The 15,607-nt window shown below is 48.7% G+C and overlaps 1 protein-coding gene across 2 annotated transcripts in view; it reads right to left on the minus strand.

Annotated features, from left to right (window-relative positions):
* Positions 1-15,607, minus strand: part of ASTN2 (astrotactin 2) — a 592,122-nt gene that overhangs the window by 199,015 nt on the left and 377,500 nt on the right. For both annotated transcript variants that reach the window (XM_043530271.1, XM_037879485.2), the window contains 3 exons: positions 10,908-11,032; positions 10,208-10,312; positions 7,358-7,537 (listed from right to left, as the gene is read on the minus strand). In XM_043530271.1, coding sequence (XP_043386206.1) covers positions 7,358-7,537; positions 10,208-10,312; positions 10,908-11,032 — 410 coding nt within the window. The remainder of the gene's footprint in view (positions 1-7,357; positions 7,538-10,207; positions 10,313-10,907; positions 11,033-15,607) is intronic.

The following is a 15,607-nucleotide window of genomic DNA, read 5'->3' on the forward strand; positions in this document are numbered from 1 at the left end:
TTATCCATCTGCAAAATTGGGACAGTATTGCTTATATTACTCCAGAGTGGCATGAGGTTCAACTAGTTGTTATGGATTGAACTGGGATAATCTGATAAGTGCTATCAGTATTCTTTTTAAGAAAATCTCATTTAGGGGAAGCCACAAGAGAGCTAAGCAATTTGCCATTTCGGTTTAGAGGACAACATCTCATCAGTGGACACACATCCTCTGATTTCCTTGCTACCAGCTCAGTTTATGTTACCCAGACTCTCTTCCTATGATGTGAGACAGCGCTTTAAGCAGTTGCTGGTTTATAAAATAAAAAGAACTTTGAAGAATGATAGTCATAATGTCCCTGCTAGACTTAGCACTGATCGACTGTTTCATGAAAAGAGGTGATTTCTCACGGCAGTTATAATTTCACTGTAAGCATTTATTCTGGATTCAAAATTGGCATGTGAAGTTTGAGGCTGGGAGGTTATTTTTAAAAATAAAGTTTTATTTTTTAATCAAAGAGGGCAGGGTTATAAAAGTAAAAACAAAATACAGGCACTTTTAGGTTCTTTGCATTGTATAGTTTAAGTGATTTTTCTGGGTCATTAGTCAATGTGAGGCTTTAAAGTTATTTCATTTTGCACAACTAATTACTGTACTTGCCTGGCAATTTTGGATTACAATGAGCAAGGCATAAGGTCATTTAGCAGACTGACTCACCGCATGTGCAGTTTAGTCTAAACAAAATTTCACAGCAACTGACTAGATTTTTTTAAGCCTGAACAGTATGTTAAATCTGTGGTTTTAAAACATGTATCAGGACAGAAACTGCATGCTGCAAAGAGTTATACACTTAATATAGTGCTTGTTGGTAGAAACAGATTTCAAAGTGCTATAAAATTCTATAGGCTCATATTGTAACCAGACAATAAAACCAGGTATAGGGGGAAAGTATTATATCCCAATTGCCTAAATACTAAAATGGGTGAACTAGAGGGCATGACGTTACATTAGGATATAATAGGCAACCCGGAAACTTCGTAGAATGAGGGTAATCAATGGGACACAATACATAGGAATGACAGAGTAGGTTGCGCTGGTGAAGGAGTGGCCCTCTATGTACAAGAAAGAGAGGCAAATAAAGTAAAAATCTGAAATGAATCCAATTGTACCATAGAATCTGTATGGACAGAAATTCCATGCTTGAACAATAAGAGTATAGCAGTAGGAATATGCTACCAACCACCTGACCAGGATGGTGACTGCGGTTGTGAAATGCAGGGAGATTAGAGAGACTATAAAGGTAGAAAACACAATAATAATGACAGGTTTCAGAGTAGCAGCCATGTTAGTCTGTATCCGCAAAAAGAAAAGGAGGACTTGTGGCACCTTAGAGACTAACAAATTTATTTGAGCATAAGCTTTCATGAGCTGCAGCTCACTTCATCGGATGCATCCGACGAAGTGAGCTGTAGCTCACAAAAGCTTATGCTCAAATAAATTTGTTAGTCTCTAAGGTGCCACAAGTCTTCCTTTACAATAATAATGGGGGATTTCAACTATCCTCATATTGACTGGCTATATGTCATCTCAGGAAAGGATGCAGGGATAAAGTTTCTAGACACCATAAAAGATCGCTTCTTGGAGCAGCTTGTCCTGGAACCCACAAGGAGAGAGGCAATTCTTGATTTAATCCTCAGTGGAGCCAAGAGGTGAATATAGCTGAACTGTGACCATAATATAATTACATTTAACATCCTTGTACAGGGAAAAATGCCAGAGAAACACACCGCAGTCGGGATGACTGGGCAACACAATGGCAGATGAAGTTCAACGTTGATAAATGCAAAGTAATGCACATTGGAAAATATCCCAACTATAAGTACAAAATGATGGGGTCTAAATTAGCTTATCCCATTCAAGAAAGAGATCTTGGAGTCATCGTGGATAGTTCTCTAAAAACGTCTGCCCAATCTGCAGCAGCAGTCAAAAAAGCGAACAGAATGTTAGGAACCATTAGGAAAGGGATAGATAATAAGACAGAAAATATCATAATGCCGCTATATAAATCCATGGTACGCCCACACCTTGAATACTGCATGCAGTTCAGATCACCCCTTCTCAAAAAAGATATATTAGAATTGGAAAAGGTTCAGAGAAAGGCAACAAAAATGATTAAGGGTATGGAACAGCTTCCATATGAGGAGAGATTAAAAAGATGGATTTTTCAGCATGGAAAAGAGATGAGTAAGAGGGGATATGATAGAAATCTATAAAATCATGATGGGTGTGGAGAAAGTGAATAAGGAAGTGTTATTTACTCCTTCAAATAACACAAGAACTAAGGGTCACCCAATGAAATGAATAGACAGCAGGTTTAAAACAAACAAAAGGAAGTATTTCACACAGTGCATAGTCAAGCTCTGGCACTTGTTGCCAGGGGATGTTGTGGAGGCCAAAATTATAACAGGGATCAGAAAAGAATTCGCTAAATTCATGGAGAATGGGTCCATCAATGGCTATTAGCCAAGGTGGTCAGGGACGTAAGCCCATGTTCTTGGTTGTGTCCATACCCTTTGATTGCCAGAAGCTGGGAGTGGATGATGGGATGGATCACTCGATGATTGCCTGTTCTGTTCATTCCCTTTGAAGCACCTGGCAGGATACTGGGCTAATGGACCATTGGTCTGACCCAGTATGGCCATTGTTCTCCTTTATTAGCTAGGGATGCATTGTTTCCAGGTGCTGAAGCTGTTTGCAACATTTGGTTTGCTGGGCACATAACTGGGCCATGTTGGCTCAGGCAGGGGAACTCTACATGTGTGCCATTTGGGGAGGAGAGTTGTAAAAAGAGCAAAACAAAATTAACCCAGTGTTGGAAGGAAAATGCTGTCTGACAATGAGAACATAACCTCTGCTTCTCCAGACACTTCCCTCACATCCTTACCACTCTAAACCCCTCAGGAGCAGCTGCTTCTCTGGCTGTTAGAATCTTTTTATTCCCATCTCCATTGTGAGGGAGAAGAGTGATCTGAGTATTACGACTGGGTACATCTGAGGTTTCATCAAACACTGGCTGCGTGGCCTTGGGCAAGTCACTTAACTGCTGTGCCTCAACTCTCTCCAGCTGTAGAGCAGAGGTAATCCTGCCTTATGGGAAAGGTGGAAGGTTTAGTTGCCGTCTGCACAGTGCTGTTAGGAAGAGTGCTACTAAAGGGCTTAATGCTAGTAGACTCTCTGCAGTATTGCTGATGACCTCTCCGTTTTCATCTGGGCCAATGACATTTTCAAATGCACATTTATTGTCTGTGGTCTGTTTATCTTGCTGGAAGTGAGGGAGATACAAAGCTTAGTTGTTTGAAGTTCCTCTTGGGATGTCAAAGTTGGCTTGCTGAATAACTGTTCCCCTTTCCTCTTACAGCTGCCTTTCTCCCTCCATTCAGTCAGACTGAAGGGAGGCGCAGAGCAAATAGATCTATTACAATTATTCTGCAGAGAATGGACCGGACAGTAGCAGGTGCATTTGCTGTAACGGGAGAGCCCTTCTTGGAAGGATTCCCCTACTTCCTCCTGCATGTGTTGTGACAGTGCCTTAAAAGCAACAGGAGGTGGCATGGAGTCCACAGGTGTCCACAAGCTGCCAAATAAAGAGGTCCGTAGAATTGGTGTGAACATAATGACGTGCTGTCAGCGTTAAACACAGGCTCTAATGGTGGAGAAAACCGATGCAGGCTTCAGTGAAAGGGATCAACAGCAGGGTCAATTTCAAAGCCTCGGATCAGTGCCCACATCTGCCCTTGATGGGTTAAAGTGTTGCTAGGTAACGTGGAACCCTAGCCAAAGAGCCCCTGAAATAAGGCCTTTAATGATTTTCAATGAAATAAAAGGAGGGGAGGGGTTGTTTTGTTTGCCCACCATCTAACTCGTTCTCCAGAGGGGAGATTGGAAGAAGGCAAACTTCCAATATTTGCCTTAGATCTAAAAGAAAAGCAACTCCTGATTTGTAATCTCTACTCAAAAATTCCCCTCTCTCTCTTTCCAAATATTTTATGTGACTGAAAATCCTTATCACAGGAAGGCTCCTGGATGGCGTCAGTTTAATTTCCAGGGATGACGTGTCTATACCTCCAAAACTATCATAACTGGTTCTCTTGCTTGCAGTCTCCGTGGAGGGGTTCAGGAGGCTGTATGCTCCTCTTGCCTTTTGAGGGGGTGCATCCAGAGCAATGTTAAGGTGGTATAAGGTGATGCTGCTCATGCTATATAGGGGCGGAGTAGGGAAAACTGGCCCTCATCTGGCCTCTGTTTTGTCTCCAGGCCTGTCCATCCAGTACCTGTCACCAGCACGATGTTCATCTTGAACGTACAGGGTTTGTTTTTAATGAGGGAAGATTAACTCTGTAGTTCCCCCCTTTTGTTAATGGACATAGAAACCAAGCTGTCCATCAACCCCAGAGCACACCTCATCTCCTCTGTCACTAGCACAAATGAGAGAAGATGCAGCAGAGTGGAATCTCTCTCGGCTTTTGTATCATACTCGTCCCCAGGGTGTCTGAGCACTCGGAGCGAGAGGGGCAAGCTTTCTGCTGGCTCTCCACAAAACCAAATCAATGTGTCTTGCATTTGGCTGGAGTAAATCCATATGCAAACACCTACGCCCTTCCAGGGCTCCCATGACTGTTCCTTTCTGCTGCCTGCTAGCGTGGTTATTCAAACAGTTCCAACGTTGGCAACTAGCCCGCGTCTGGCCCAGCAATTTACAAGAAATCGGACTGCCAGCAGTACGGTTTTATGTTCGAGACAATGTTTTCAATTAGAACACAAACACACAGATTGTGTACTTTGTAGGCGGGCATCTCTTCCTGGGGCCTCCAGATTTATTTGTGAAGTTGATTAAAATATTAAGAGACTTTGGTCAGGAAGCTGCAAATGTGCTACAACTTCAATTTTATTATTTTTGGGGCATTCCAGTCAGCATGAGATTTTTTTTCTCCTTTATCAATTTCACCTGCTACCAAATTACAGGGAAAGTGCCCCTTTCATATAGTTCATAGACGTGCTGCATATGTGTTCCCGGTGCAGGCAGGAAATGGGTTCGCTAGGAGGAAGGCAGTGATAAGCCAGAGATGTTTCTGAGTTGAGCAGGTACCCAGTCAAACTGTCTGGGTTGGGGCACTTTAGTCATGTCATCCTCATTGTTTAAAAACAATAATAATTTGCGTTTTAGAGCCTTTCCTTGAAGCAACCCCTTAGGCAGGTTTCATGTCCATTTTTCAGATAAATAATGTGCCATAACGCTCCAGAATACAAGCAACCTATGTGGCTTGTCTTCCAGTGGGGGGACATAATCACCAAAGGGCTAGGAGCCTTGGCCTGGTTGGAATGAAGACAGTCCTGGAGAGAGGATGCTTTCCGCCTCCTGGCGGAGGAGACAATAATGGCTTCCCTTGAGCACCTAGGCTGCTGAACAGCAGTTAAAGCCTTGTGGGTGATGACTTACTGTTCCGCGTGGAAGGTGAATGCCATGGCCAGGGCTACTAAGAATGGGATGAAGGCGATAAGGGAGCTGGATAGGAAAGGCATCAGAACAGTGCAAGGGAGTGTAAGATGTTCACTTTCTCCCCACTGCTTTTGGGCAGTGAGTCCCAGTGCTATGTACGACAGCTGGAGGGGAGGGAGAGCCTACACAGAGAAGCCTTGGTAATGGCACTGCATGGAATAGAAAATAAAGTGCCCTGTCTGTGAGGACACATTCAGGTGAAATTAACTCAGTGGGATGTTGTCCTTCAGAAGGCAGCTGCTCTATGGAACCAAGGTTCCCCTGCTGCCCCAAATGAAAGAGCCGAAGGTACAGATCTCCTAGCCATTCACCCAGTGAGGGCCAACCTTGTTCCCTTAATGCACCTGTTTGGTGGGGGAGGCAGTGCACTCCAGGAGCTAAAGCAGTGGGCTAGACGTCAAGAGACCTGGGCTCTGTCACTGACCTGCTCTGTGATCTTGAGCAAGTCCACAGATAGCTTTGTACCTCACCTCCCTCATCTGTAAAATGGGGATGATGTTACTCACCCACCTTTCTAAACTGTGTTGAGAGCTATGGATTAAAAGCACTACTGACAGCACTGTTGCTATTAGTTACTTTAGTCATCAAATCCAGATTCTACTCTAAATTATGCCCTTGTAAATCTGGAGTAACTCCACTGTCTCTCTGGAGTGGAGTCTCTCTGGATTTAAATCAGCATAACTGGGAGCAGAATCTGGCCCTCTTGAGTATTTCACACTACCCCATTTTCAAAGGGATTCCAGGAAGCTGCACAGTCTGAATGATTAATAGCCTCACACATACGTATACAACGTATCTCCACATTCTCCTCCCCATTCGATGGCATTGCTATGGCAAACGTCCATTTATCAATATTTAAAAATAAAACAATCAAGAACAGCATGTTATAAATAACTCACAGGAACGACTACGGCTGGGATGCAGGTGAAAAATAGCTAAAGGCCATAGCCAAAGGTTCACAGAACCCCAGTGTATGCGTTAGTCTCCTCTCAATCATAGCATGTCAGGCCAAGCTCAGTATGTAGCGACGATAGAATGAAAGTGCCTTTGCAGTCTCTGCTATTGTGAATCCTATAATATGTCCCATGTGTTCATACATACGCTGTGGTCCATTTGAGTGGGGAAAGATCAAGTCAAGGGACTATTCCGGGTTCTCCGGAGGAGGGAAATGAACTGGTACACGGAAGGCTACAGCAATAAGGGAGTTTTTATAAACATAACCTAATTGTATTACTTCAAAGGCCTGAAGTTTATTGCCCTGCTTAATGATGTGTCTCGTTATTTATAGTGCAGCACAATGAGTCTGCTATTGATTTAATACACTTCCTTAAAGACTGTCATTGTCACAAGCAATAAAACAAAGCCATTCTGAGACAGCTCAATTATGTCACATTTATATAAAACAACCCAAATCACCCAGGGCATTCCAGGGGCTACCACAACAGGGTAGGGAAGCAAATGACAAGGAGCATGGCAAGTACTTCTTCTCAAAACAGGGCCTGCAGGTGACAGCCCGGTGGGCAGCTGCCCAGGGAAAATGAGGGAGGGTGTGCGTCTCAGGAAAGGCAATGGCAGGAACAGGTAAATAGTCGATCCAGGGCCTAGCTGGAGTTTTGGACTGACTTCGGGACACAGGCAGGCTTGTGTCGCTGGCCATTGGGTCAACCCAAGCCTTCAGTTTGCTTCTAATTACAGGCATGGCCCAAAGCGCCTGCAGGGTGGTGGTGAGAGGGCTGGGAGGGAACTGGGTCAAAAGGGCTGGGATGGTTTTGCAGCAGTGGGCGTGCCCGAGGCAGCAGCTCCTCCCTGGGGTCCCCTTACCTTTCTGGTACTGGAACCAAAGCTGCTGTTGGACCTTCTTGCTGGGGAAGTGGATGGTGCAGCTGAACTCTGATCCATACAGTGCCTCTTGGATGTAGTGAGAGCCGTACTGCTGAATGAACGACAACAGCTCCTCCCGGCTGCTGTCCTTGCTTAGGATCTTCAGCACATTTGCAAATCCTGAAAGAGTGAGCATCTCATTGGTAAATACACCAGCCAGGGCAGCCAGGTGTGGGCAGTGGGGACTCACAGAGTTCCTGCTCCAAACTCTCTGATCCCTGAACACTCGTGTGCCAGCTGCATTTCCTCCTCCTCTACCTGCCTCTGTGGCTTACATTATGGTTTGCTAAACACATGCTGTTTACCTGGGTCTGCAGCTTTCGGACCTTTCTTTGGCTTCCCCCCCATCAGGGATTTCACATATAAGTCACTGGTGACAGTGCTGCCGTGCAGACACATGCATGTGTTACACAACTGAAGCTCCGTTCCTTTTTTGCAAGATGCACCGGAGGGTATGTCTCAGCTTCGTTTTGCAGTTACCACAGCCGGAGACGTTGCCCTAGCGTAGGGATTAATTTATTCCAGATCATACAGTGGAGCATCCCCAGAGTTAATATTCTGGACATGTTTGTTTATTTAAAAAAAAAAGCTGAAAGTGCCCTGGAGTGTCCTGGATGGTTGGGATGGGAAGAAAGAAACTGGACACAGACAGCTGGACTGCAGGTCATGTGAATTTCCTGGCAATCTGCCAGCAGCCCCAGTTGAAAGTGAGTAACCCTAAGGCAGGTGTCCCAGCTCTCCAGACTGTCACAGGAAAAGTTCCATTGGAACAAGGCAAGGAGTAGCCTGACGTGTCTCCTGGTGGCAGCAAAATGTGAGGCCACTGTCCTGGTTTGAGCACACCAGCCCAGATTCACAAAGGAATTTAGGTTCCTAACTCCCCTTGATTTCAATAGGAGTTAGATGTCTTCTGCTCCTTTGTGAATCTGGGCCAGTGTATCACAAAGAGTGCACAAAGGTAAAAGGGGTTAACCTTAACTCAGTTGTCCCACTCCTTTGCACAGGTGCTCAGGGGTGCTCCCTGGTCACTTGGCAGACAGTGGGGGGAAATGCTTTGGGGTCACAGGACAGGGCTGGACTTGAGGGTGGGGAAGTCTTTTGGCTGCAAACTTTCTCCTGGGAAGAAAAGCCCTTGCAGACTTCATCTGTATTTTGTTTCTTCAGAGCTGGTGCATCAGGTTTGCCGGGACATTGCCCCATGATGGAACTTGGAGAACCATGACAAGGCAAAGACATTTTAATGCAGACATGACATTCGGATGCAATGAGTTTGTCCACTGGGGAAAATTTTTATACCAGATGATCAAATACAAACCAGATCGCAACGGGGCCAGTCTCTCCAGGTTTTCACAAAGCACCTGGCCCTGGAGTATCTGTGCACCGGCAGAAAGGCTGCTGAAAAAGGCTCTTGAGACAGTGATCTCGAGGATTTGTGTAACAGTGATGCTTAGCCAGATTGCTCAAGAACAGTCGTGCAACTGGAAACCTAGCAAGTCTAGGTCATTAACCTCCCTGGTTAATCCCGAGCTCCCACCATTCCGAGAGGTGCATGAGGGACAGCAGATGAGCTCAGGGTGAATGGGGAAAGGGAGGTAACTCTAATCCCGTTGAACACACACTATTCTGATAGTACAGAGCAAGGAGGATGTGTCTCAGTGGAACAAGTTTGTATGTGTTACAGGAGGCGGGGTTTAGTTTAGAGAGGTAGTGCCTTGTGGCATGAGTAGGCGGTGGGGGGTCAGAAACTTCTGAAAAGGAAACATGACCAAGGGAGCTGGGAGCCAGGAGACCTGAACCTCTACCATTCCTCTGCCACTGCTGTGTCTTCTTGGTCAAATCATTTAGCACAAAACATTTAAATGTGGTTGCTTAAAGCCAGCCACCAAAAGCCAACAGGAGCTGCAGGTGCTCACAACCTCAGAAAAATCAAGTCCCTCAGTTAGGTGCCTAAGTAGGGATTTAGGTGCTTAACTTTAGGCACCCAAAATGGACAATTTTGACCTCAACCTCTCCCTGTGTTGGTTTCCCCCCATGTTTAATGGGAACAATGGTTTTTATCCCCCACTATAAAGAGATGTGCATTCCTCGGATGCAGAGCTCTGTGAACAGTAAGGGCTGGAGATTATTATTTCATTAGCCTCATCCTGGCTCTGTCTCCTTCTGTGACCGTGACCAAATCATGTGAACTCTCTGCCTCAGTTTCCCCTCTCTGTCTTTTAATAGGCAGCAGGTTTAAAACAAGCAAAAAGAAGCATTTCTTCACACAACACACAGTCGGCCTGTGGAACTCCTTGCCAAAGTATGTTGTGAAGGTCAAGGCTATAACAGAGTTCAAAAAAGAACTAGATAAATTAATGGAGGATAGATCTATCATTGGCTATTAGCCAGGATTGGCAGGGATGGTGTCCCTTGCCTCTGTTTGCCAGAAGTTGGAAATGGGCGACATGGGATGGATCACTTGATGATTACCTGTTCTGTTCATTCCCTCTGGGGCACCTGGCATTGGCCACTGTCGGAAAACAGGACACTGGGCTAGATGGACCTTTGGTCTGACCCAGTGTGGCCATTCTTATGTTATGTTCTTATATAGAAAGCAGATAATTCTCTCTGCCGACCTTCCGGGGGGAGGGGATTGTGAGCATTAGTGTCTGTACAGAGCCTGGAGAAGCAAAGTGCTGGATAAGTGCTCGGTATTAAGGCATGGGTAGTGATGGGAAAGCCAGTGCCTGCTGCCCACACACACACTCTCCTCCCAGCTAGAACCGTATTCATAACAAAGGCAGCTCTCACCTGCAGAGTGGGTGATGGTGCTGAGCTTCACCTTGTACAGATTGCTTCTGACCCTCCAGTGTTGCACCATGGGGTAGCCCATTGCCTCATCATACCTGATGTCTCCTGTAAAAAGGAAGCCAGGGCTTAGAGAGTGGGGAAGAGACAGCGAAGGATGCACCCTGGGAAGAGTTACTTTCACACGTATTTTTTGCTGCATGGTTTGTGGCTACAGACACAAGGATAACAGAGACCATCACCCCAGACAGATCACACTGCCGGAGCGCTGGCTGCACGGCCAGGGCTGAGATGAGGAGGCTGACCTGTCATGAGCTCACGCTGCTGGAGAAGCTCGCATTGACACAGACAGGGCACTGCTGGGAGGAAGCTCACAGGGATGGGATGCAGGTTGGCATAACAACCGTGACTGTGGGCTGGCCAGTGTATTATTTCCAACAGACAGTAGCCAGCTGGACACATGGAAGGTCCTTGAGACTGAGGAGGAGAGCAGGACCACTGGGGAATGTGGGGAGATGGGGGGAGGGATTTAAACATGGGGGTCAGAGACAGGGAGACAGAAAAGAGGGGGTTTACTTCTGAGCACACCCCAGACACCTCTTTAGGGTGTTGTTCTCTGACAGGCGGCTGTGAAAGCCCAGCCCTGCCTGGGGGCCGAGAGCATACGACCTCCAGGAAGGCTGCCGGGACAGAGGCTGCTTACCCGTGAGCAGCTGGAGGTCAGGCAGAGGCTCAGAAAGGACGCCGCGGCACTGCTCCTCCACGGGCAGCGGAATCACCATCAGCGCGTCGGCCAGCTGGGGGAAGTCCTTGATGAAGTTATTCTCCCTGAAGAAAGAAAAAAAGAAAATTCCAAAGCAACGATGCAGGGGACCTCCTGGCGGCGAGGCTGAGCGGCTGGCGGCAGGGCTCTGTGGGAGGCAGGCACACACCCAGGGATGGATGGGGTGTGGGCACGTTGTGGCTGTTGCTCCCACTGAAGTCCCATGGGGCACGGATCCGCGGACGGAACTGGATCCCCGAGATCCAACCTACAGCGTGTGATGGGGTTTTCATTCCTCACCCTGTCCTGTCCCACTGGGGAGCCACTCTCCTCTGGAGCCCACAGCCACTCCACCCCAACCAGGGACCGCAACACTCGGCCGACAGCCCAGACTTCAGCTGGCCACGGCACGTTCCTCAGAGAGTGCTGCTGTTGCCCGTTTTGCCCCAGAGGCAGTGCTGCTAAGACACGTCACCATGGGGCAATTAACAGGGACCCAATGGGGCTTGCGGGTGAGTCCCGGTTGAATCGTGAAGCACCTTAGTGTGCGCTAAGGAGGCACTAACCATGCTTTCTGGGTGGGAGTGCGCATGAGTTTAACGTAGCGACGGGGTCAAGCCAGCACCTGTCACCAGCACAAAGTTTGCATGAGGCTTTTTGTCATAATACCATGGTTTTAGGTCCCTGGACCTGCCCCATCCCCTCTGTGCCAAGCTGAACACCACAGCTCCTGATGGCTTATTGAAGAGCAGATAAAAGTGTCCACCTCTCCCCTAAATGCCTCCCCATTTCCACCCTTCGAAGCCCCACACTGCAGGGGTCACTAGGGAGTGCTACAAACCAGGTTCCATCCCTCCCTCTTAGTGGATGTGGCCTACTGTGTGTGTGTAGTGTGGCCTACTGGATGGGTCACTTGTACAGGACTCAAGAGAGTTGGGGTCTAATCCCAGCTCTGTCACCGGCCTGCTGGGTGACGATAGGCAAGTCATTTCCCTCTCTGTGCCTCAGTTTCCCCCTCTGTAAAATGAAGATCATGATACTGACTTCCTTGGTAAAGCCCTCTGAGATCTACAGATGAAAATGCTACAGGACAGCTAGGCATTATTATTCTGCAGGCCCAGGGATCTCAGCGCTCTAGGCCAGATGCCCACAGACTGGCCCCAGGAGCACCACGGTTAGCATTGTTTTTGCACCTCTCAGCGGTAAGAAGCAGGTTTGGTGCTTGCAGGCGGCAGAGGAGAGTTCAGAGAGCCTCTGCCTGGAGCGACAGTTGCTGTCAGCCATGTCCTGGAACGCCCGCAGATGAATCCCGGCGGATGGAGACAGCTTTGAGATCCGACTCTCTCGCATGTCCTGCCATTCAGTTTCAATCCCACGTTTCCCTCCAAGGAAGGCGAGTCACTAATTAGTTCCCCTGGGGGCTGCTTCATTGTTATCCCTCTTAGCTTCCTGGCAGTGGCGATGATAGAAGAGCCTGCCTGTCAGGCCCGGGGATGCATTCGCTGCTTCCGCTCTGGCTGTTTAGCTGTGCTGCAGCGGTGTAAGGTGTCAGACCGGGACACAGGCAATGGGGCAACTCCCCAGGGTTGGCCACCTTCCATTAGCCACCTCTCCTCGATGGTCACAAAGAGCCAAATTCATCCCTGGTGCAACACCACTGCCTCTGATGCTGGTCCCCTGGGGGTTCTCATGCGTGAGAGACAGAGCCCTTGTTGGAGCAACAGAGGGGATAACAAAGTGGAACAGATGCAGCCCTTGGAGCCTCAGGGCAGATTCACTTAGCAGCACCTTCGACTCTTGTCCCTCACCCTTCTCTTTATTTTCCATGGCACCCCCTCCAGCTCTAAGTTCGCCCAACTCCCCAAAGCGGCCATCCCTTCCCCCTCTCGATGGCATGTCCACAGCTCTCCACACTCCCACGGGACCAAAGCCAAAGGCTCAGTGGGCTGCCGTGGCAAAGGCACATCAGTTTTCCTGGCCAGCGGTGCACAAGGGCATGGTGTGGCCAGCACCACGACCGACCGCATCGGAGGGGATGTTCCAGGGGAAGAGCTAGTGAGACTCGAACTGACAACCTGGAGGGCTGTAATCAAGATCCTGAACAACCCAGGCACCACAGCTCCCCCTGCTGGTGCTGATCCAACATACCACAAGGCCCGACTCTCTTACATCCCCAGGTCCCTCCAAAAAGCCCCACTTGACCCTGGTCCAATCGGGGTTCCCATCCAAACCAGCCAATTCACCTTTAATTCCCTCTTGGATTTGGTCCAGTCTGCAACATGGGCCTTCTTTACCTGCTCCCCTCCCTGCTAACCTCACCAAACCTGCTCTCCCTTCCCAAATGCTGTTTCACCCGAGGCAAAACCTCGTTCCTGAAGGAATCAGCCCTCCGGCCTCCCCACTCCAGCAGCTCCCCAGTCCGTTCCCAGTCTCAGCCAAAGAATGGGGGGGGTCCCTCCCTAGTCTCCACGTCTGTGCCCCTTCTCCCCTTCTGCTGTTTTCCCTTATTGAACTCCGCAAAGCGCTTCGGGAGAAACCGCTGATATGAAAGACGCTCCACCGAATACACTCCTGTTGATCTGTGCAGGGCAGGAAAGGAGAGCCAACCGCAACTCCATGGAGTGCGGGAAGGAGGCGGTCACAAGCCCATTAGTGCAAGGCGAGGGAGGGAGCCCAGCCCGCTCTCTGCACCCAGGACCCATATTCTACCTCCTTTATCCCCCACTTGCCTCCGAGGGCTTCAAGTATCTCACAGCAGAGCTGAGCTACACAAATCGATCTCTTAGCCCTGAGGTCTATGCTCCCTGCAGACAGAGAGAACAAGTCTTCATGGCGAACGGCAGGAGGAGGGGGCTGGGAAAGCTCTCGATCATTGTTGGGGATTTTTAAGGGCTGGTGCAGATAGCGAGCCTGGCTACCGCTGACTCTGCCCTTGCTGGCTTGCTCAGGCCTCTGGAAAGCTACGGCTGTGACGAGTGACGTTTATATTCCTGGCTGATGGATGTTACTGGAAAGCACATGCTGCCTGCTGAAAACAGACAAGGCATGCTGCTGTGGTGACAAACACCACGGGGCTTTCTGGGAAACCCAGGGGCTGGGTTCTTTGGGAGCCATAACCGGGACCAAATTGTCAATGCAGCTCAGCTCCCAACGTGCATGCCCTGGGAAACTGAAAACTTGGGTGCCAAGATGGGAGCTGAGCTGTCCTGCCAACCTGGACCCGACGGTGAGGGCTGGGGGACAGAGCCAGTGAAGTGCAGGGCAAGAGTCAGGATAATAAAGGGTATTGCACCACGGCGACAGGAACTGGGGTCTGGCTGTGGATTTAACAGCGGCTTGTGTTCTCTGCTGCCTTGCGTCCTGTTCAACAAAGGACCCAGCACCTTATTGCATCTCAGAGGTTTCGCTTCAAGCAACAACGACGTTTTATTGGTTGGGGGGCGGGGGTCACTGTCACTCACACGCAAATCTAATATTGACCACACTCCGCTCCTGATCCCGGGTGGCTAAGGGGTGATTTGCCGTTCTCAGCCTTTCCCCGTCTTAGCAGTGCAAACGGGTCAGCAATTACTGCATCAGCCTCAAGCCTGGGTGGATGGGTAGAGACGGGGAGGGAGAGAGGTTGCGGGCATAGGGAGAGACGATCAATTTATTCAGCTTTCTTTCCAGCATGCAAGTACAGCCTCAGCATAGAGGGAAACCATGCCACAATGAAGCTAATTTCCAAGACAGCTGAAACCACACAGCACCGTGAAATAATAGTGTTGGGCCAGGCCCTTTCCTAGTGCAGCTGCACTGAAGGCCATTTGCAGCGGCTTAGGCTCTGGTTTGTTTGTACCCATGACTAGCCATCACACCACTGGGGCTGAGGATTATGGGTGATGATGAGGCTGCTCAGCCCCCATGAGCACCTCCGCAAGGGAACCAAACTCCCGGGCAAGAGAAACACTTGTTGAAAGCTGAGCCATGGAAGAGCAACATCTAAATGGATTTGGTCATTGCTCATGGAAAGGCTGCCTTGCAAACACCTTCCGGAGCTGAGCGTTTTATCTCCCCATGTGCGGCCTGCTTCATTCTCCATTGACTCTGGTTTAATGCTGGCTGCCTCTCCCACTCCCTTCGCTGACAGCGAGCTCAGCATGGGAGACACAGAGTTCTCTGCCCTCTTGGCTAGCAGAGGAAAGTCTGTGGCATGAGCTGCCTCATGTGTTCAGAAAATCAGCTCTCCCCTGGCAGCAGCGAGCGTACCGAGGGGGCCATGCACGTCTGGGTAATGTGCTAGCCTAGGTGCATTAAATACTGATAGTGGCACAGGCTTTGCCATACCAGATGTGAGCCCTGGTCCACACAGATCTGGTGTCCTGCCTCCAGCACCAGAGGAAACACAAATAAAGGAAAATGACTCCCCCCACAGCCTTCCCTACAAAATGCACCTAGTTAATTGTGCAAAGCTGTATAACGGAGGATGATCATCCCTTATTCATGACTCAGACACATGTATGGCAACTGGGCAAATACTGATATCACTCTGCATTCATATTGCACTTCCAGTGACAACTATTTGTGCACTATGCACACCATGTACATTATACAGAGCACACATGGAGGGTTACACAGATACAGCCAGAGGATCTGGGCAC

This window comes from Chelonia mydas, chromosome 16 (genome assembly GCF_015237465.2).
Source record: "Chelonia mydas isolate rCheMyd1 chromosome 16, rCheMyd1.pri.v2, whole genome shotgun sequence".
NCBI lineage: Eukaryota > Metazoa > Chordata > Testudines > Cheloniidae > Chelonia > Chelonia mydas.